At 49.6% G+C, this 22,388-nt stretch overlaps 1 protein-coding gene across 1 annotated transcript; it reads left to right on the forward strand.

The window, feature by feature from the left end:
* Positions 1-331: 331 nt before the first annotated feature.
* Positions 332-21,874, forward strand: LOC119928563 (migration and invasion inhibitory protein). Its single transcript, XM_038746934.1, has 10 exons — positions 332-459; positions 4,350-4,571; positions 5,427-5,879; positions 7,744-7,864; positions 8,201-8,309; positions 8,761-8,825; positions 9,702-9,831; positions 12,694-12,790; positions 20,809-20,931; positions 21,397-21,874. Exons 2-10 carry the CDS (start codon positions 4,371-4,373, stop codon positions 21,514-21,516), a joined length of 1,419 nt encoding a protein of 472 aa, XP_038602862.1. The 5' UTR covers positions 332-459; positions 4,350-4,370; the 3' UTR covers positions 21,517-21,874.
* Positions 21,875-22,388: the final 514 nt, after the last annotated feature.

Consider the following 22,388-nt stretch of genomic DNA (forward strand, 5'->3'; position numbering starts at 1 on the left):
GTGCTACCCTCTGATGAAGCCCCGCCCACTAGTGCCGGACCAATAGGCAGCCGAGGGTGGTCTAGGCCCGCCCTAATAAAACGAGGTGCTACCCTCTGATGAAGCCCCGCCCACTCAACGGGCGCCGGACCAATAGGCAGCCGAGGATAGCCCAGGCTCCGCCCACTCAACTAGCGCAGGACCAATAGGAAGCCGAGGATAGTCGAGGTCCCGCCCCTCTCTGATGGACTGGTCGAGGCCCCGCCCCTCCTGGCGCTAGACCAATAGGCAGCCGAGGAAAGCTTGGGCCCTGCCCCCTGCTGGCCCACGCTGGGAGCGCCGTAGCGTCTTTGTCGGGTCCCGGGCCGTTGGGGTGGGCCTGGTTTCCTCTTCCTCGTTTTCCTCCTTTTCCTCCTTTTCCTCCTCTTCCTCCTCTTCCTCCTCTTCCTCCTCTTCCTCCTCCGGGAAGCAGCACCACCGGTGAGTGGGGCCGGGGAGCAGCGGGAATTGGGGTTAAAGTTCCTGGCTGCTCTTATTAATACTACTACTACTACTAATAATGATGGTATTTGTTAAGCGCTTATTATGTGGCAAGCACTGTTCTAAGCGCTGGGGACGATACAAGGTAATAATAATGATTATGGTATTTGTTAAGCGCTTACTACGTGGCAGGCACTGTTTTAGGCGCTGGGCAGATACGAGGTGATAGTAATGATTATGGTATTTGTTAAGCGCTTACTATGTGGCCAGCACTGTTCTAAGAGCTGTGGGAGATAAAAGGGAATACTAACGATGGTATTTGTTAAGCGCTTACAATGTGGCAAGCACTGTGCTAAGCACTGGGGGAGATACAAGGTAATAATGATGGTATTTGTTAAGCGCTCACTGTGTGCCAAGCACTGTTATAAGCGCTGGGGAAGATACAAGGTAATAATAATGATTCTGGTATTTGTTAAGCGCTTACTATGTGCCAAGCACTGTTCTAAGCGCTGGGGTAGATCCAAGGTAATAATAACGACGGTATTTGTTAAGCGCCATGTTCATTCATTCAGTCGTATTTATTGAGCACTTACTGTGTGCAGAGCACTGTACTAAGCGCTTGGGAAGTACAAGTCTGCAACAGAGACCGTCCCTACCCAGCAACAGGCTCACAGTCTAGAAGGGGGAGACAGACAACAAAACAAGGAGCCAGGCGTCAAAACAGTCAGAATCAATAGAATTATAGCTATATGCACATCATTAACAAAATAAATAGAATAGTAAATATGTACAAGTAAAATAGAGTAATAACTCTGTACAAATATATACAAATGCTGTGGGGAGGGGAAGGATGTAGGGTGGGGGAATGGGGGGGAGGAGAAGAGGGAAATGGGGGCTCAGTCTGGGTAGGCCTCCTGGAGGAGGTGAGCTCTCGTAGGGCTTTGAAGGGAGGAAGAGAGCTAGCTTGGCAGTTGTGTGGAGGGAGGGCATTCCAGGCCAGGGAAAGGATGTGGGCCGGAGGTCGATGGAGGGACAGGCAGCGGCAGGGGAGCGGAGGGTGCGGGCTGGACTGTACAAGGAGAGAAGGGAGGTGAGGTAGGAGGGGGTGAGGTGATGGACAGCCTTGAAGCCGAGAGTGAGGAGGTTTTGCTTGATTCGTAGGTTGACAGGCAGCCACTGGAGATTTTTGAGGAGGATTTTTGAGGTGATTTTGACATGCCCAGAGCGTTTCTATACAAAGATAATCCAGGCACCAGAGTGAAGTCTAGACTGAGATACAAGGTGATCAGGTTGTCCCATGTGGGGCTCACAGTCTTCATCCCTATTTTGCAGATGAGGCAACTGAGGCACAGAGAAGTCAAGTGACTTGCCCAGAGTCACACAGCTGATAAGTGGCGGAGTCGGGATCAGAACCCACGTCCTCTGACTCCCAATCCCGGGCTCTTGCCACTAAGCCACGCTGCTTCTCTACAAGGTAGTCAGGTTGGCCCACGGGGGGCTCACAGTCTTCATCCCCATTTTACAGATGAGGCCCAGAGAAGTTAAGTGACTCGCCCAAAGTCACAGAGCTGACAACTGGCAGAGTTGTGATTAGAACCCACGTCCTCTAGAAGCCACGCTGCTTCTCTGCTCTTCTCAGAAAGGCTCTTGTCGCTAACCCTTGGCCACCTCCCCGAACCCTGGCCTCCTCCTTTCACTTTCCCTTTGGCGGCGCGTCCCGCTTCCTGCTCGCGGGGTCTGTTGGCTTGGGTAGGTTTCCCTCCTGGGCTCCTTTGTCCCTTCCCCCTTTTTCCTCTCTCCCCCTCTGGAGGGAAGCTATTGAAAGCCACATCTGCCACTTGTCCTGTGTCACATCCCCACGGCCCCCCAGCCCTAGGCTGCTGTACCCAAACCCCAGGGGCAGTGGGCAAGGGGGAACAGGTGTGGAGAGGATGGAAATGGGCAAAGAGAGGGCCAGAGCCCACCTCCACTGGCCAGCCATTAGCCCAGTGCAGTTTAAACTTGGGGCCTTGTTAGCACAGACCATTTTGACCTTCATTCATTCATTCATCCATTCATTCAGTCGTGTTTATTGAGCGCTTACTGTGTACAGAGCACTGTACTAAGCGCTTGGGAAGTACAAGTTGGCAACATATGGAGACGGTCCCTACCCAACAGCGGGCTCACAGTCTAGAAGGGGGAGACATCATCATCATCATCATCAATTGTATTTATTGAACGCTTACTATGTGCAGAGCACTGTACTAAGCGCTTGGGAAGTACAAATTGGCAACATATAGAGACAGTCCCTACCCAACAGTGGGCTCACAGTCTAAAGGGGGGAGACAGAGAACAAAACCAAACATACTAACAAAATAAAATAAATAGAATAGATATGTACAAGTAAAATAAATAGAGTAATAAATATGTACAAACATATATACTTATATACAGGTGCTGTGGGGAAGGGAAGGAAGTAAGATGGGGGGATGGAGAGGGGGACGAGGGAGAGGAAGGAAGGGGCTCAGTGTGGGAAGGCCTCCTGGAGACAACAAAACAAAACCTATTAACAAAATAAAATAAATAGAATAAATATGTACAAGTAAAATAAATAAATAGAGCAGGACCGGTCCAAGTCAGGCTGGGGCAGCTTCTCATCCTGCCATAGTTTGATAATGATAATAACAATAATAATAATTGTGGTATTAAGCACTTAACTGTGTGCCAAGCACTGTACTAAGCAGTGGGGAGGCTACGAGGAAATCGGGTTGGACACAGTCCCTCTCCCACGTGGGGCTCACAGTCTCAATCCCCATTTTACAGGTGAGGTAACTGAGGCACAGAGAAGTGAAGTGGCATGGTCACACAGCAGACAAGTGATGGAGGTGGAATTAAAACCCAGGGCCTTCTGATTTCCAGGCCCACGCTCTACCTACCCACTACACCATGCTGCTTCTCCAAACTCTCCTCACCTCAGATGCCTGTCGGCCGGCTCCCTGTCTGGCTTCTGATTTCAGGGGGAGAAAGAGCCACATTTGTGATCTGTCATGATACTCAGGAATGTTTCCTGGTAAACACTTCTAAGCATGTCATTTCTCTTTTCACCATTTCACTACTTCAGTGTATTTCAAGGACATTTAAGGCCTCTGCCAAAAAGATAGTTAAGCCTGCCAGACAGGGCATGGCCTAGAGGAAAGCACACTGGGCTGAGGGTCAAGGCTTGAGTTCTAGTCCTTTGCTTCTGAGCCTCAGTTTCCCTAATGGCCAAATGAAAACAGTGACCCTGGGCCCTTCCTACCTCACAGGGGAACTGGAAGGATGAATGAGATAGGAGAAGTGTCAGGGTTTTGTAAGTTCAAGGCATTGTTTATGTTACCATAAACATATGTTTATGTTGCCAACTTGTACTTCCCAAGCGCTTAGTACAGTGCTCTGCACACAGTAAGCGCTCAATAAATGCAATTGATTGATTGATTACCATGCACAGTGCTCTTTACCTGGGGTCTCAGACCTTTATCTCAACTTGGGCCCTGAAGGTTTCCCAGAATCCCAGCACCACCCATTTTTGCTGCGTTTTGGGATTAAACTATATCTTCAGACGCTCTTGCCATTACCAGCACCACACAGGAATGGTTTCTTCCAACTTTATTGCACTGTACTCTCCCAAACACTTAGTACAGTGCTCTGCGCACTGTAAATGCTTAATAAATACAACTGATTGATTGGGTGAAGGGGAAGCAGCTGGGTGGGCCCTGGAGGGTGAAATCAGGGTAGCAGCAGGGGCGGAGATGTGGTTGTACCAGGGTCAAAGGAGGCAGGATGTCCCTCTGCTTGCCCCTTTCCCAGAGAGGCCCAGCAGATCAGGTTTACTACAGGGAAAGGTGCCCCATCCCCATCATATTTCCTTACAGGAATCCAAGTGTTCCTCTGGGATGCTGGCGTCGGAGCAGCTGGCCAGGCTCCGCCGGGCCAACCAAGACCTCCTGCGGCAGCTCTGGATGAAACAGGAAGAGATCCGAAAACAAGTTCCTAGAAGCCGGGAGCCTTCCGAGAAGCCCCTGGGGCTCGGGACTCTCCATGAACAAACCGCCTCAACTGAGGAGCGGCATCTTCCGGATCCTCCGAGGAAAGAGGTGGGAAACTTGCAGCATTACTTGCTCACCGGAATCATGTCCTGGGAACCGGCAGGGGCCTTTAGGGCTATCCCGGGGTGTCCCAGGGCAAGCGAGGCCAGGATCCAGCCAGAGTCGGGCAAGCATCAGATCTGCTATCTGGAGCCCCAAATCCAGCCATCTTTCCAGATGCTCCCATAGCGTTCCTTGAAGCCCACACTCAGATTGGAGAAATGAATGAAAACTTCCTCTGTAGAAGAGTAGAGGCTAGACCCCTCGCACAGGGAGCCTGAGGCCCGCGTTCTTATTCTGCTCGTGTTCTTGTATCGCTTTGGGCCTTTGAATCTATATAACAAGGAGAATAATTTTGTGAAGAGGCATGTGACAGTTGGAAAAGCACTTTGAGGTTGTTGGCAAGTGACTCTAGAGAAACCCAGGGGAGTGTTTCTGCTGTCAACCTTGGGTGTTTATGTGGTTTTTGCTTCTACCATTTCTGGGTTGGGTAAATGGCAGCTTCCTCTGATAGCCATCCCACTGAGACTCCCCAGGGCCTCTCTCTCTCTCTCTCTCTGCTTGCACATCCCCTGCATCTGCCGAGGAACCCCCCAACCCTTCCTTTCGCCTCCCCAAGGGCTGGAATCCCTTCCCCTGCAGATGCTTCTGCGGAGCATCCGTGGGTAGTATTAGACCGTAAGCTCCTCGAAAGCAGGACTCAGCTCTGCGCTTTACCGCGTACTCCTAGGTGGCTGTTATAGTGACCGGCGAGGCGTGGACACCTGAGGCCTGACCCGAGGATTGGGGGGACGGGGCTCTGAAGCCAATCCTTCCCCAGTCAGGGTGGGCAATAGCTCTGCTGCTTCTGCTTGTTTGTTCCAGAAGGAGAATGGAATCCGGAGGACCAAGGACGCAGCCACCGTGGTCTCCATGGAAGCAGGTGCCCAGACAGCCCGGATTCTCCTCTGCTCTCCTCCGAGGTGCTCCTGGCAGGAAGGAAAAGGCGAACGACGGGAGCGGAGGCCCAGTGGCTCCGATCCAGACCCCACCGGGCCTGAGCTGAGCAGGGCACCTGCCCCCCGGGGCAGGCAGAGCAAACCCCACGGAGATGGGGTGGTTCGGAGCAGCGGCTGCCCCGAGAATTCGCTCCTGCGGGCCAGGTCCCGGCCACCGGCCTCTGGAGAGAGCGGGAGGCCCCTGATGGAGTCCTGTTCAGCTCTCCAGAAAACTCCCCCGGGGGCAGGGGACCCAGGACACAGGCTGAACCCTGGCAGGTGCCAGGAGGCCAGGCCACTGAAGTCCATCCTGGTGACCCCGCAGACTAAGGATTCCAAGGTGACTGGATCAGAGCACAGTGATGGCATGGGGACCGGGAAGGGGAGGGGGGAAAAAGGGAGTGTTTGGACTCAGAATTATAAGATGGTTTTGACATTTTTTCTTAAATCCATCTAACCCTGTCTGGTGACCAGAAAAGTTAATGGCTGCAATCAGCCAGGCTCATTCTGTGCAGAGCAGATGTCTACCAGCTGCGGTTGTCTTTGGCAATGCCCGGCCATAATTTCCCCAATTGACACTTTGTTGTTCATTCATTCATTCAGTCGTATTGAGCGCTTACTGTGTGCAGAGCACTGTACTAAGCACTTGGGAAGTACAAGTCGGCAGCATATAGAGACGGTCCCTACCCAACAACAGGCTCACAGTCTAGAAGGGGGAGTCAGACAACAAAACATGTTATTGTTGCCGCCTGGAATGCGGGTGAACCATGTGGATTCCCAAAAGACCCCATCCCTAACTAGAGGGTGGCTGTTTGGAGTAGTCAGGTGGAGGGAAAAATCACCCTCTTTCCTTCAGGGACCACCCTCTTTTAGTGGGCGGGGGCTGTTCCCTGCCCCTTCCCATCAGGAATTTAGACCCCTGTGGTCCATCCGGACCCCCTGGGACTGTAAGCTTCTCCTCCACTTTTTCAGTGTCTCTTTGCAATTCCCCCAGAACCGTAATAATGGTAGTAATAATAATAATAGTATTTGTTAAGCACTTACTATGTACCAAGCACTGTTTTAAGCACTGGGGTAGGTACAAGCTAATCAGGTTGTCTCACGTGGGGCTCACTGTCTTAATCCCCATTTTACAGATGAAGTAACTGAGGCACAGAGAAGTGAATTGGCTTGCCCAAAGTCACACAGCAGACAAGTGGGGGAGACGGTATTAGAACCCATGTCCTCTGACTCCCAAGCCCATGCTCTTTCTACTACACCACACTGCTTCTCTGGTATTTATTGAACATCCACTGGGTGTGATGTACCAGACTGTAAGCACTTAGAAAATGACAACAGAAACAAATAACCCATTCCCTGCCCTCAAGGAGCTTACAATGACCCATTTCCACTGATGCCTCTCATAATAATAATAATAATAATAATAATAATGATGGCATTTATTAAGCACTTACTATGTGCAAAGCACTGTTCTAAGCGCTGGGGAGATTACAGGGTGATCAGGTTGTCCCACAGGGGGCTCACAGTCTTAGTCCCCGTTTTACAGATGAGGCACAGAAAAGTTATGTGACTTGCCCAAAGTCACACAGCTGACAAGTGGCGGAGCTGGGATTTGAACCCATGACCTCTGACTCCAAAGCCCGTGCTCTTTCCACTGAGCCACGCTGCTTCTCATGCCTCTCTACCCCACGTTCCCTGCCCCTTGTGCTTCCTAGAAGCTCCCCCTCCTTCCCAAAGCGAGGGGTCTCTTTTCTCCCTCCAAGGCTTGGGGTTTCCAGGTCCTCAGAGTAATTGGACCACCCTACTGGGTGACTGCTCAAGTTTTGGGGGTCCCAGGGAGCTGGGGAACTCCCCGAGGTGAGCAAGACAGATTAGAAAGAGGGAAGGTGGAGGTGAGGGCTGGGGAGAAGCAGCCGGGGCCCTTGAGGGGCCACCTAGCCACCCCCCCCGCCCAAGGCTGTACCAGTTCTGCCTATTGTCTGCTGTGTGACGTTGGGCAAGTTGTTTCACTTCTCTGGGGCTCAGTTCCCTCATCGGCCAAATGGGGATTTAACACACCAACTCCCTCGATTGATCGATCGCTCCTACTTAGACTGTGGGCGCCTGATTATTTTGTATTTGCCCCAGTACTTAGTACAGTGCTTGGCACAGAGTAAGCGCTTAACAAATACCACAATCTTTGTTATCTTTATTACCTCCTGCAGAAAGAACCCTCCCGGGTGGCCTTCCGGATGGACTCTGAGGAGTTCGCAGACTCCGAGGAGCTCACGGTCCCTGAGGACAGCTGGCCACTGAGGCCTTACCTGGGCTATGACTGGATTGCAGGTGTGCACGCCTTCCTACCCCACAGTCTTGGGTTCTCCATCTTGGCTTCTGTCCTGCAGGTAGCTTCCTGCCCCACTTCTTCCCTCCACCCCCTGCCTCACTCTGGGGGAGGGCAGAGTTGGGAATGGCCCAGAGTGGCCGTGGGAAGCCAGGCAGAGACTGAAGCAATGCCGTAGGTAGACTGGGCAGAAGCGACCAGGTGCTGACTGGGGTGGAGGGGTCTGGTAAAACCCCATCTTGCCCCCACCTGGGGTGGGACTGTCCAGAGGGGCAGGTAGGAGGGCGACTGAGGTCCCTCCACCCAAGGTCATCTTCCTCTTCCCTCATCACCCCCAGGTCTGCTCGATCTGGACTCGTCCATCAGCGAGAAGTCCGAGCGGTTCTTCTCCGAGCTGCACGAGTTCCGACAGGCCAATAAGGAGGAGTGTGTCTACGCTGGCCCGGAGTGAGCGGAAGGCGGGGATGGGGAGTGGGGCTGTGAAGCCGGCAAGAGAACCAGACCCCCTTGGAGGAGAGGAGGTGTCTCCTCTGTCGTGGCTCCGTGGCTGTCGTGCCTCCAGATCCCAGGAAGGAGGGTCTAGACCTCCTGCTGTTGCCTCCTTTGCAGCCGGAGTTGGGGGGAAACTTCACCTCTGTCACCTCTGCCAAGGACCACCCACTTCCCTGGGCAGGATTGTGGGTGGGGAGAGGGATCTGGTCCTGGAAGCACTCAATGCGACACCCATTGAACTAGTGATTAGATCCATGGTGGGCTCCGGCTAGCAAGATGGCCACAGTCCCCTGAAACCAGACCAACTTAGTCCCCCAGCCTGCAGCTTTAGAGCAGCTGCTTTCTCAGGTCAGCTGAGCCCCTCCTGCCATCCACCAACAGGCCGCAATCACTCTCTGGTCCCCAGGCAGAGTCCCCTGGACATCTCGATCGCTGGGACTGAAGAAGAGCCGACTCCTGGGTCCCATCAGTGTGAGTCCTCTCAATGGCGGAGGGCTGTGGGAGGGGATGTGATGCGGAGGAGGTTCGGTGTGTGGGTTCAGCCCCAGGCTGGACCTGAGCACCACAAATTGGCACTTTTCCTGCAGACCGGAACAGCTCCTGCGTTGGTCTGACTGGGCCGGGCCTCGGAGGGAAAAGTGAGGTGGGCAGCAGCCCCGAGGAAAGGCCTGGACAGCCGGGTCTGTACTCCAGCATGGGGCGGGAGACTGGGGGAAAGCCTGCTAGATTGATTTGCCCTGGCCTCGCACCAAGCGCTTAGTACAGTGCCCTTCACACAGTAAGCGCTCATTAAATACGATTGAATGAAGAGGACACCAAAGCCCTGCCCCCTCCGAGCAGAGGGGGTGGATGAATTAAAGAGCCCGAAATCCCAATCGTCCCAAAGCTCTTTCTGGTCTCATTCCTAGGTATGGTGCTAGGGAGGGTTGTCTCTGTCCAAAGCAGAGGAATTTGAAGTTTAGAGAGAAAAAGTGACATGCCCAAGGTCACGTGGCAAGTTGGCTCATTAATGGATCTTGGTTTCTCATTTGATTTGGGGGTGGAGGGGGGTATGTGTGTGTGTGTCTATCCTGGGGATAAATGCTTGGAGGTACCTAAGTGGTTAGCTCCTTGAGGGCATGGACAGTGTGTTCTTTGGCATGTTCCCAAGAGGCTAGTCCAGGGCTCTGCACCCTAGGTGCCCAGTGCTCAGAGAGCCTGCTTCATACATCCAAAACAGTGCTCAGAGATCCCACTCTGTGTCTGCAAGGAGAGAGAGAGAGAGGTTTTTCGTTTGTTTGTTTTTTCCCTCGGAGCTGAGGGAGCTCGGGGTGCCTGTAGAGGTAACTTTCTCTCTCGGTCTGGCAGGTATCCACTGTTACAAGGTGAATCAGCGTCTATTTGCAGTGCCAGTGCATCCTGAGGCCTCCTGCCCTGTCTGCAAAACCCCCAGAGCCCAGCGGCCCCCTGAGACTCTGGAGGAACCTGCTTACATCAGGTCTGTGCCAGGGGAAGGGGGCTGTGCACGTGGCATTGAGAAGCTGAACTTGTTGGGAAGTCATTCATTCATTCATTCATTCATTCCATCGTATTTATTGAGCACTTATTGTGTGCACAGCACTGTACTAAGCGCTTGGAAAGTACAGCGTGGCTCAGTGGAAAGAGCACGGGCTTTGGAGTCAGAGGTCATGGGTTCAAATCCCACCTCTGTCACTTGTCAGCTGTGTGACTTCGGGCAAGTCACTTCTCTGGCCCTCAGTTCCCTCATCTGTAAAATGGGGATTAGGACTGTGAGCCCTCCATGGGACAACCTGATCACCTTGTAACCTCCCCAGCGCTTAGAACAATGCTTTGCACAAAGTAAGCGCTTAATAAATGCCATCATCATTATTATTATTATTCTCTGCACCTCAGTTCCCTCATCTGTAAAATGGGGATTAGGACTGTGAGCCCCCCATGGGACAACCTGATCACCTTGTAACCTCCCCAGCACTTAGAACAGTGCTTTGCACATAGTAAGCGCTTAATAAATGCCATCATCATTATTATTATTATTATTCTCTGGGCCTCAGTTCCCTCATCCATAAAATGGGGATTAAGACTGTAAGCCCCCCATGGGACAACCTGATCACCTTGTAACCTCCCCAGTGCTTAGAACAGTGCTTTGCACAAAGTAAGCGCTTAATAAATGCCATCATCATTATTATTATTATTCTCTGCGCCTCAATTCCCTCATCTGTAAAATGGGGATTAAGACTGTGAGCCCCCCATGGGACAACCTGATCACCTTGTAACCTCCCCAGCATTTAGAACAGTGCTTTGCACGTAGTAAGCGCTTAATAAATGCCATCATTATTATTATTATTACAGTTTGGCAATAGACAGTCCCTACCCAACAATGGGCTCACAGTCTATAAGGGGGAGACAGACATCAAAACAAAGCAAGTAGACAGGTGTCAATACTATCAAAATAGATAAATAGAATTATGGATATATACACATCATTAATAAAATAGAGTAATAAATATGTACAAATATACAGTGCTGTGGGGAGGGGAAGGGGGTAGGGCAGAGGGAGGGAGTGGGGGTGATGGGGAGGGGAGGAGGAGCAGAGGAAAAAGGGGGAAAAAGCAGAGAAAAAAGGAGGAAAAAAAAGGAAGGCAGGAAGGATGGGGATGGTGAGGGCTCGAGGGGTGGGCTACCAAATGTGAAAATCCCTGGCAGGGGTCTCCCCGGCCTCCTCTCAGCAGTGGGTGCCAGGCACCCGCCTTCTTCACCATGGACCAGACTTAAATAATCACCCACATTGTAGGTGAGGGACCACCAGTGTCTGCTGGCCTACTTGCTTCCCGGAGAGCTGGGCCTCTGGGAAGAGGGAAGAGCAGGCAAGGGAGAGGTTTATAATAATAGTAATTATGGTATAATAATAATAATAATAATAATAATAATGATAATAACGGTATTTGTTAAGGGCTTACTATGTGCCAAGCACTGTTCTAAACACCGGGGTAGATACAAGGTAATCAGGTTGGACACAGGCCCACATGGGGCTCACAGTCTTAATTCCCATTTTACAGAGAGGTAACTGAGACATCGAGAAGTGAAGTGAGTTGCCCAAGGTTACAAAGCAGACAAGTCTCCCCCTTCTAATAATAGTAGCAATAAGAATAATGATGGCATTTGTTAAGCGCTTACTATGTGCAAAACACTGTTCTAAGTGCTGGGAGGGATACAAGGTGATCATGTCATCTCATGTGGGGCTCACAGTCTTAATCCCCATTTTATAGATGAGGTAACTATATATGTATGTATATATGTATGTATATATATATATATATATATATATATATATATATATACGCACACGCACACATATATACACATATGTATATGTGTATGTATGTACATATGTATGTATATATGTATATATGAGGTAACCTGTATATATGTTTGTACGTATTTATTACTCTATTTATTTTACTTGTGCACATTTATTTTATTTATTTTATTTTGTTAATATGTTTTGTTGTCTGTCTCCCCCTTCTAGACTGTGAGCCTGCTGTTGGGTAGGGACCGTCTCTCTATGTTGCCAACTTGTACTTCCCAAGCGCTTAGTACAGTGCTCTGCACACAGTAAGCGCTCAATAAATACGATTGAATGAATGAAAGGTAACTGAGGCTCAGATAAGTCAAGTGACTTGTCCAAGGTCACACAGCAGACATGTGGGGGAGCTGGGATTAGAACCCATGACCTCTGACTCCCAAGCCCGTGCTCTTTCCACTGAGACACGCTGCTTCTAGGCTGTGAGCCCATTGTTGGATAGGGACCGTCCCTGTTTGTTGCCGAATTGTACTTCCCAAGCGCTTAGTACAGTGGTCAGCACACAGTAAGTGCTCAGTAAATGCGATAGAATGAATAAAGTGGCGGAGCCGGGATTAGAACCCATGACATTCTGAGTCCTAGACCTGTGCTCTATCCAGTATCCAGTATTGTGACCCTCAGATAGAATGGTGGTAGTCAAAAAAACCCCAAACTCAGACCTCCAGTTCCTAGGAGCAAATTCTCATCTGAGTCATTTCTCTGGTACTCGAATGCAGTAAGCACTCAATAAATACCCATGATTGATGGCTCTCATTCCTTTCTTGTTAGAAAAGGACCTAATAAACGTCCCCCACACCCAACCGATCACCAGTGGTGGCAAGGGCGGTTCCGTTCTCCAAAGTCTGTGCAATGTGGTTTCCTTTGTCAGTGTGTGTCTGGGTGGTGGGGGTCAGGGCGGAGGGGGTGCTGGGATGATTATTCCATTTATCGAGGAGAAAATTAAAGCCGTGAGACTCCCCCCGTCCCTGTCTCCCCCAGGGTGACCATTCCCCGCTCCACCTTCCTGGCTCCCCACCGCTACCACGTGCATCGCCGCAAGAGCTTCGAGGCCACGGACACTCTGGCTCTGCCGCCGGTGAGTCGCTTCCCGTTGATAGGCCGCCAAACCTCTCCTTTCCCCACTAAACCCGAGACCCTGACGTGGCCGCCTGGTGCCACTTATTCCTGGAAAGAGGGTGCCCAGCCCCTACCCCTGCCAGAGGACTGAAGGGAGGTCAGAAGTACTCTAATTTGCCATGAAGAGGCACTGCTATGTATTGGCTACCCCCTGATGCTCAAGCTTTTCCCCTTGACTTTAGCAATCAATCAATCATATCTTTCGAGCACCTATTATTCATTCATTCATTCAATCGTATTTATTGAGCGCTTACTGTGTGCAGAGCACTGTACTAAGTGCTTGGGAAGTACAAGTTGGCAACATAGAGAGACGGTCCCTACCCAACGGGCTATTATGTGCAGAACACTGTACTAAGTGCTTGGGAGAGACAGTACAACAGAATCAGCAGACATGTTCCCTGCCCACAACCAGCTTACAGTCTAGAGGGGGAGGCAGACATTAAATAAAATGTCTAAAATCCGCCCTTCCCTCTCCATCCAAACTGCTACCTCAAAATCCCCATTCCCCCTGCCTTACCTTCTTCCCCTCCCCACAGCACCTGTATATATGTGTATATGTTTGTACATATTTATTACTCTATTTATCTTGTACGTATTTATTCTATTTATTTTATTTTGTTAATATGTTTTGCTTTGTTGTCCGTCTCCCCTTTCTAGACTGTGAGCCCGCTGTTGGGTAGGGACCGTCTCTATATGTTGCCAACTTGTACTTCCCAAGCGCTTAGTACAATGCTCTGCACACAGTAAGCGCTCAATAAATACGATTGATGATGAATAAATACGATTGAATGAATGAATTAATTAATCCAAGCATTTATCCTAGCCCACCTGGATTACCGTATCAGTCTCCTTGCTGACCTCCCTCCTGTCTCTTCCCACTCCAGTTCCTATTTCACTCTGCTGCCTGGATCATTTTTCTACAGAAATGTTCAGTCCATGTGTCCGCACTCCTCAAGAATCTCTAGCAGTTGCCCATCCATCTCCACATCAAGCAGGAACTCCTTACCATTGGCTTTAAAGCACTTAATCACCTTGCCCCCTCCTTCCTCACCTTGTTACTCCCCTACTACAACCCAGCCCGCAAATTTCATTGCTCTAATAATAATAATAATAATAATTATGGTATTTGTTAAGCACTTACTACGTGCCAAGCATTGTTCTAAGCGCTGGGGAATACAAGGTAATCAGGTTGTCCCACATGGGGCTCACAGTCTTAATCCCTATTTTACAGGTGGGGTAACTGAGGCACAGAGAAGTTAAGTGACTTGCCCAAAGTCATACAGCTGACTAGTAGCAGAGGCAGAATTAGAACCCATGACCTCTGACTCTCAAGCCTGGGGTCTTTCCACTGAGTCACACTGCTTCTCATAATACCAAGCTACTCACTGAACCTTAATCTCATCTGTCTCGCCACTGACCTCTCACCCACCTCCTGCCTCTGGCCTGGAACGCCCTCCCTTTTCAGATCTGACAGACAATTACTCTCTCCCACCTTCAAAGCCTTACTGACGGTAAATCTCCTCCACGAATCCTTCCCTGACTAAGCCTAAGCCCTCATTTCCTCTTTTTCACTCTCTCCGAGTCACCCTGACTTGCTCTCTTTAATAATAATAATGATGGTATTTGTTAAGCGCTTACAAAGTGCAAAGCACTGTCCTAAGCCCTGGGAGAATACAAGGTGATCAAGTTGTCCCACATGGGGCTCACAGTCTTAATCCCCATTTTACAGATGAGGGAACTGAGGCACAGAGAATTTAAGTGACTTGCCCAAAGTCACACAGCTGACAATTGGAGGAGCCGGGATTTGAACCCATGACCTCTGACTCCAAAGCCCGTGCTCTTTCCACTGAGCCACGCTGCTTCTCTTTATTCACCACCCCCTCACCAGCCCCATGGCATTTATTTGCATATCTGTAGTTTATTTATATTAAAGTCTGTCTCTACCTCGAGACTGTAAGCTTGTTGTGGCCAGGGAATGTGTCTGTTATATTGTGCTGTACGCTCCCAAACACTTAGTACACTGCTCTGAACATAGTAAGTATTAAATATTATTGATTGAAATAAGTAATTCATAATGTGCAATTTAAAGATATGAACATAAATAATGTTCTTTATAATAATAATGGTATTTAAGTGCTTACTATGTCTCAAACACTGTTCTAAGCGCTGGGAGGATACAAGGTGATCACGTTGTCCCACATGGGGCTCACAGTCTTAATCCCCATTTTACAGATGAGGGAACTGAGGCACAGAGAAGTTGAGTGACTTGCACAAAGTCACACAACTGACAATTGGAGGAGCCGGGATTTGAACCCATGACCTCTGACTCCCAAAGCCCGTGCTCTTTCCACTGAGCCACGCTGCTTCTCTTTATTCACCACCCCCTCACCAGCCCCATGGCACTAATTTGCATGTCTGTAGTTTATTTATATTAAAGTCTGTCTCTACCTCAAGACTGTAAGCTTGTTGTGGCCAGGGAACGTATCTGTTATATTGTGCTGTACTCTCCCAAATAGTACAGTGCTACAGTGATTGATTGAAATAAGTAATTCATAATATATAATTTAAAGATATGAACATAAATAACTTTCTTTATAATAATAATAATGGTATTTAAGTGCTTACTATGTCTCAAACACTGTTCTAAGCGCTGGAATAGATACAAGGTAATCAGGCTAGACAGTCTCTGTCCCATGTGGCGCTTACAGTCTAAATAGGAGGGAGATCTGGGATTGAACCCCTATTTTACAGATGAGGAAACTGAGGCACAGGGAAGTTAAGTGATCTGTCCAAGGTCATACAGCAGGCAAGTCACAGAGCCAGGATTAGAACCCAAGTTATCTGTTTCCCAGGCCCATGCTCTTTTTCAGTAGGGATGCTGTCCCCATCCCCACCCCCCGCCTTATACTCCTTCCCCTCCCCACAACACCTGTGTATATATGTTTGTACAGATTTATTACTCTATTTATTTTACTTGTACATATTTACTATTCTATTTATTTTGTTAATGATGTGCATCTAGCTTTATTTCTATTTATTCTGATGACTTGACATCTGTCCACACGTTTTGTTTCGTCGTCTGTCTCCCCCTTCTAGACTGTGAGCCCGTTGTTGGGTAGGGACCGTCTCTAAATGTTGCCAACTTGTACTTCCCAAGCGCTTAGTCCAGTGCTCTGCACACAGTATGTGTTCAATAAATATGATTGAATGAACGAATGCATGACAAATCACATTCGCATGGGAGATGGCTTGGGCTTTGGATTCATTGGCAGGGCGGGATCGGAACAGGGCAGGACCTGGCTCCCCAGCCCTGGAGAGGTTGCAGCTGTGGCGTCGGGTCCGTGTGAGAACAGGACCAGCCAGGATATTGGAATTGAAATTTAACAATCGATTGTATTTATTGAGCACTTACTGGGTGCAGAGCAGCCTGGCCTAGTGGATAGAGCGTGGGCCTGGGTTCTAGTTCTGGTTCTGCCAATTGTCTGCTGTGTGATCGTAGGCAAGTCACTTCACTTCTCTGGGCCTCAGTTGCCTCATCTGTAAAATGGGGATTAAGGCTGAGAGCCCCATATGGGGCAGGGACCGTGTCCCACCGGATTGGCTTGTATCTACCCCAGTGAATAGAATAGTGCCTGGCACAAAGTAAGTGCTCAACAAATCATCATCATCAATCGTATTTATTGAGCGCTTACTATGTGCAGAGCACTGTACTAAGCGCTTGGGAAGTACAAATTGGCAACATACAGAGACAGTCCCTACCCAACAGTGGGCTCACAGTCTAAAAGGGGGAGACAGAGAACAAAACCAAACATACTAACAAAATAAAATAAATAGAATAGATATGTACAAGCAAAATAAATAGAGTAATAAATATGTACAAACAAATGCCATTATTATTATTATTATTATTATTATTATTATTCATCAATCGTATTTATTGAGCACTTACTATGTGCAGAGCACTGTACTAAGCGCTTGGGAAGTACAAATTGGCAACATATAGAGACAGTCCCTACCCAACAGTGGGCTCACAGTCTAAAAGGGGGAGACAGAGAACAAAACCAAACATACTAACAAAATAAAATAAATAGAATAGATATGTACAAATAAAATAAATAAATAAATAAATAGAGTAATAAATATGTACAAACATATATACATATATACAGGTGCTGTGGGGAAGGGAAGGAGGTAAGATGGGGGGATGGAGAGGGGGACGAGGGGGAGTGGAAGGAAGGGGCTCAGTCTGGGAAGGCCTCCTGGAGGAGGTGAGCTCTCAGCAGGGCCTTGAAGGGAGGAAGAGAGCTAGCTTGGCGGATGGGCAGAGGGAGGTTATTATTATTATCATTATAGCGCTTGGTAGAGTACAGTATAGCAAAGTCTCCCTTGGTGGAGCAGGGAGGTGTGGTGGAGCCAGGGGACCAGTTGGCAGGGTGGGCGGCAGTGGGGTGCATATTCATTCAATCGTATTTATTTACCGCTTACTGTGTGCAGAGCATTGCACTAAGCGCTTGGGAAGTCCAAGTTGGCAACATATAGAGACGGTCCCTACCTAACAGTGGGCTCACAGTCTAGAATATGAGGGACAGGGCCAGGAGGCTGGGCAGGGCGAGGGACAAGGTGGGAGTGTGAAGGAGGTGGCTTAATCCTGGCTAAGTGGGAGTCTGGGGGACAGGGGAGAGAGACTGGCTAGGTGGAATCCACCAAGAATCATCATCAATCGTATTTATTGAGCGCTTACTATGTGCAGAGCACTGTACTAAGCACTTGGGAAGTACAAATTGGCAACATATAGAGACAGTCCCTACCTAACAGTGGGCTCACAGTCTAAAAGGGGGAGACAGAGAACAAAACCAAACATACTAACAAAATAAAATAAATAGAATAGATATGTACAAATAAATTAGAGTAAAAAAAAATATGTACAAACATATATACATATATACAGGTGCTGTGGGGAAGGGAGGGAGGTAAGATGGGGGGATGGAGAGGGGGACGAGGGGGAGAATCCTAAAGCTCCTCTGGAATTGAAAGTTTCACCCTCCTTCCTCCTCCACCTACCCCCCATCTGCCTCTGGTCAGGGCTGCTGAGCAACACTGTGACCCCAGGGCAAAGATGGGGGGACTGTCTGCCTGAAAAGCCCAGAGGCTTCTAGCTGCACCCATCTCTCCTTTAAGCAGTGTGAGCAACGAGAAGCAGCGTGGCTCAATGGAAAGAGCACGGGCTTGGGAGTCAGAGGTCATGGGTTCAAATTCCAGCTCTGCCATTTGTCAGCTGTGTCACCTTGGGCAAGTCACTTAACTTCCCTGTGCCTCAGTTACCTCATCTGTAAAATGGGGATTAAGACTGTGAGCCCCACGTGGGACAACCTGATCACCTTGTATCCTCCCCTGCGCTTAGAACAGTGGCTCAAAAATCTCAAGTGGCTACCAGTCAACCTATGCATCAAGCAAAAACTCCTCACCCTTGGCTTCAAGGCAGTCCATCCCCTCGCCCCCTCCTACCTCACCCCCCTTCTCTCCTTCTCCAGCCCACCCCGCACCCTCCGCTCCTCTGCTGCTAACCTCCTCACCGTGCCTCGTTCTCGCCTGTCCCGCCGTCGACCCCCGGCCCACATCATCATCATCATCAATCGTATTTATTGAGCGCTTACTGTGTGCAGAGCACTGTACTAAGCGCTTGGGAAGTACAAGTTGGCAACATATAGAGACAGTCCCTACCCAATAGTGGGCTCACAGTCCTCCCCGTGGCCTGTAATGCCCTCCCTCCGCACATCCACCAAGCTAGCTCTCTTCCTCCCTTCAAAGCCCTACTGAGAGCTCACCTCCTCCAGGAGGCCTTCCCAGACTGAGCCCCCTTTTTCCTCTCCCCCTCCCCCCAGCCCTACCTCCTTCCCCGCACAGCACCTGTATATATGTTTGTACAGATTTATTACTCTATTTCACTTGTACACATTTACTGTTCTATTTATTTTGTCAGTGATGTGCACCTAGCTTTACTTCTATTTATTCTGATGACACCTGACCACATGTTTTGTTTTGTTATCGGCCTCCCCCTTCTAGACTGTGAGCCCGTTGTTGGGTAGGGACCGTCTCTGTCTGTTGCCAACTTGTACTTCCCAAGCGCTTAGTACAGTGTTCTGCACGAAGAAAGCTCTCAATAAATACGATTGAATGAATGAATGAATGACAAATCCCATTCGCGTGGGAGGTGGCCTGGGCTTTGGTCTCATTGGCAGGGCGGGATGGGGCAGTGGGGCTTTGAACTTAGTAAGCACTTAACAAATGCCATCATTATGATTATTGTAAGCACAGAATCACCTTCTGATCTCTGATTTTGGAAGGCTGGAAGGGATCACCATCCCCTTGCTTTACACTGGGGCAACTGAGGACTTGGAGGAAGGTTTTCCCGAGCCAGCGGCAGGAGGCAGGCTCTGGGTGAAGGACTGGGAATATGGGAGTCAGCGTAGCTTACTAGAAAGAGCACGAGACCTGAGTTCTAATCCCAGCTCTGCCACTGGCCTGCTGGGTGGCTGCGGCCAAGTTGCTTAACCTGTCTGTGTCTGTTTCCTCCTCTACAAGATGGGAGTAAAATACCTCCCTCCCCTTCAGCCTGCCCGCCATGGGACTGTCTCTGATCTGATCTAGTATCTACCCCAGTGCTTAGGACAGTGCATGGTCCATAGTAAGCACTTACTAACTACAATCTCTACATTATCATTACAGTGCCTCTCATAGAAGCCTGAGAATGTGAGGCTGGAAAAACATAGCCCAGTTAGCCAGTCATTCATATTTATTGAACGCTTACTGTGTGCAGGGCATTGTACTAAGTGCATGGGAGAGTACCATATAGCAATAAGCAGGCACATTCCCATCCCACAATGAGCTCACAGTCTAGAGGAGGAGACAGACATTAATATAAATAAATTACACATATGTACATAAGTGCTGTGGGACTTGGAGGGGAGGATAATAATAATAATGATGGCATTTGTTAAGCACTTACTATGTGCAAAGCACTGTTCTAAGCACTGGGGGGATGCCAGGTAATCAGGTTGTCCCACATGGGGCTCACAGTCTTTATCCCCATTTTACAGAGGAGGGAACTGAGGCTCAGAGAAGTTAAGTGGCTTGCCCAAGGTCACACGGCTGACAAGTGGTGGAGCCGGGATTCGAACCCATGACCGCTGACTCCCAAGCCCACGCTCTTTCCACTGAGCTACGCTGCTTCTCGTTGAATAAAGGGAGCAAGTCAGGGTGTCGCAGAAGGAAGTGGGAGAAGAGGAAAGGAGGGCTTAGTCAGGGAAGGCTTCTTGGAGGAGACTGCCCCTGCCCAGCTCCAGAAAGGCCAAGGCTGCCAATAGCAGGGCAGACGGCTCTAGGAGGGGAACAGAAATGGAGACCAGGAGGGAGCCAAGGTTTGGGGAGGGGAGAGCTTTCTGTATCTGTATTCAGGAAGGAGCATCAACCAGGGGCTGGGACCCCTGGGACCCCTCACTCCCCTCCCCAGCATTGGAGCCAGGGTCTTTCTGGGAATGTACATATCTATTCTATTTATTTTATTTTGTTAGTATGTTTGGTTTTGTTTTTTTTTCTCTGTCTCCCCCTTTTAGACTGTGAGCCCAATGTTGGGTAGGGACTGTCTCTATATGTTGCCAATTTGTACTTCCCAAGCGCTTAGTACAGTGCTCTACACATACTAAGCGCTCAATAAATATGATTGATTGATTGATTGAATGTTGAGGGTGGTGGGGAGGGGGATTTATAATACTATTTATTGTGACGGTTTTGACACCTGTCTACATGTTTTGTTTTGTTGTCTGTCTCCCCCTCCTAGACTGTGAGCCTGTTGTCGGGTAGGGACCGTGTCTACATGTTGCTGACTTGTACTTCCCAAGCGCTCAGTACAGTGCTCTGCACCCAGTAAATATGATTGAATGAATGAATTTACCTCATTTGACCCATGGCTCTCCACAGCACTGCCAGTTGGGCTGGGAGAACAGTGTGCCTTTGGGCAGCTCCACCCTCAGCAGCCTGGATCTGTGGGCTGCCCTGGACCCCTCAGCCACAAGCAAGAAGCCTCCAGACCCTTCTCACCCGGTAAGACCAAGCCCTGCAGCCCATCCCCGACCACGAACCTGGACCCCTCTCAATAATAACTGTGGTATTTGTTGAGCACTTAACTCTGTGCCTGGCATTGTACCGAGCACTGGGGTGGATACAAGCAAATCGGGTCGGACACAGTCTCTGTCCCACGTGGGGGCTCGCCGCCGTCTTAATCCCCATTTTACAGATGAGGGAACTGAGGCCCAGAGAAGTGAAGTCACTTGTCCAGGGCCACACAGTAAGCAAGGGGCAGAGCTGGGATTAGAACCCGTGACCTCTTGAATCCCAGACGCATGTTCTATCCATTATACCGTGCTGCTCCCCTGCCTCCGGGAACCCTGGAGGAGGCTGGCACCCTTGCCCAGCCCCCAGCCTGTGGTCCAGCAGCACAGGCACCAGAGGGGCCGTGGGAGCCCGGGGAGGTGGGAGGTCATTGTGACCTCTGTGTTGATTTTGCAGAGCCTGGCAGCATCCAGCGTGGTGGGCAACAGCAGGTCAGACCAGCTCCTCGACCCGGCCCAGCTGAGCAGCGTGGCGCGGTTCTGGCGAGGGGGCCTGGGCCCTCCTCCCCTACCCTGAGCGCTGATGTCCTCCCATCTGGAACAGGAACCCGGGGCAAGGAGTGACTGATGGGCAGGCCCCTGCACCCCGACTTTCCGCCATTCCCTTCTCCGCTGCAGTCCTCCCAGCAGAATCCGGTACCCTCACGGGGAGGGGAATTGACTGGAACGTCTGCTCCATCTGGCCCTGAATGGGTACCACCCGAGGAGATGAACCCTCTGGAGCTGCTGGGATCGACTTCAAGGATAAGGGGCAGAAGGCAGTGTTGTTTTTAAAAATAAAGTTGGTGTCTGCCGGGCCCCTTGTTTACTGATGTTGATGGTGGTCTTGGCCCCCTAAGCCAGCAATATGTGTTCGTGTTCTTGCCTCAGTGGAATTAATTAATCCGTCAGTGCTCCTTATTGAGCACTTACGTGAGAAGCAACGTGGCCTTGTGGAAAGAGTAGTTGGAGCACCTGGGTTCTAATCCTCGCTCCTCCACTTGTCTGCTGAGTGACCTTGGGTAAGTCACTTAACTTCTGTGTGTCTCAGTTCCCTCATCTGCAAAATGGGGGTTCAACACATGTTCTCCTTCCAACTTAGACTGTGAGCCCCATGTGGGCTCTGATTTTTTTGTTTTGTTGTCTGTCTCGCCCATCTAGACTGTGAGCCCGTTGTTGGGTAGGGACTGTCTCTATATGTTGCCAACTTGTACTTCCCAAGCGCTCAGTACAGTGCTCTGCACACAGTAAGCGCTCAATAAATACGATTGAATGAATCAATGAATCTTATATCTAACCCTGTGTTTAGTACAGTGCGTGGCACATGGTAAGTGTTTAACAAATACACTGTTATTATTATTATTGTTTCTATTATTGTTATTACAATACCAAGTACTTGAGAGAGTACAA

The sequence above is a fragment of the Tachyglossus aculeatus genome, chromosome 5, assembly GCF_015852505.1.
Source record: "Tachyglossus aculeatus isolate mTacAcu1 chromosome 5, mTacAcu1.pri, whole genome shotgun sequence".
In the NCBI taxonomy this organism is placed as follows: Eukaryota; Metazoa; Chordata; class Mammalia; order Monotremata; family Tachyglossidae; genus Tachyglossus; species Tachyglossus aculeatus.

Coding starts and splice junctions, on each gene's coding strand:
- LOC119928563 (XM_038746934.1), top strand. CDS start 4,371: ATGCTGGCGTCGGAGCAGCTGGCCAGGCTCCGCCGGGCCAACCAAGAC. Junction 4,572..5,426: donor CGGATCCTCCGAGGAAAGAG/GTGGGAAACTTG, acceptor TGTTTGTTCCAG/AAGGAGAATGGAATCCGGAG. Junction 7,865..8,200: donor GGGCTATGACTGGATTGCAG/GTGTGCACGCCT, acceptor CATCACCCCCAG/GTCTGCTCGATCTGGACTCG.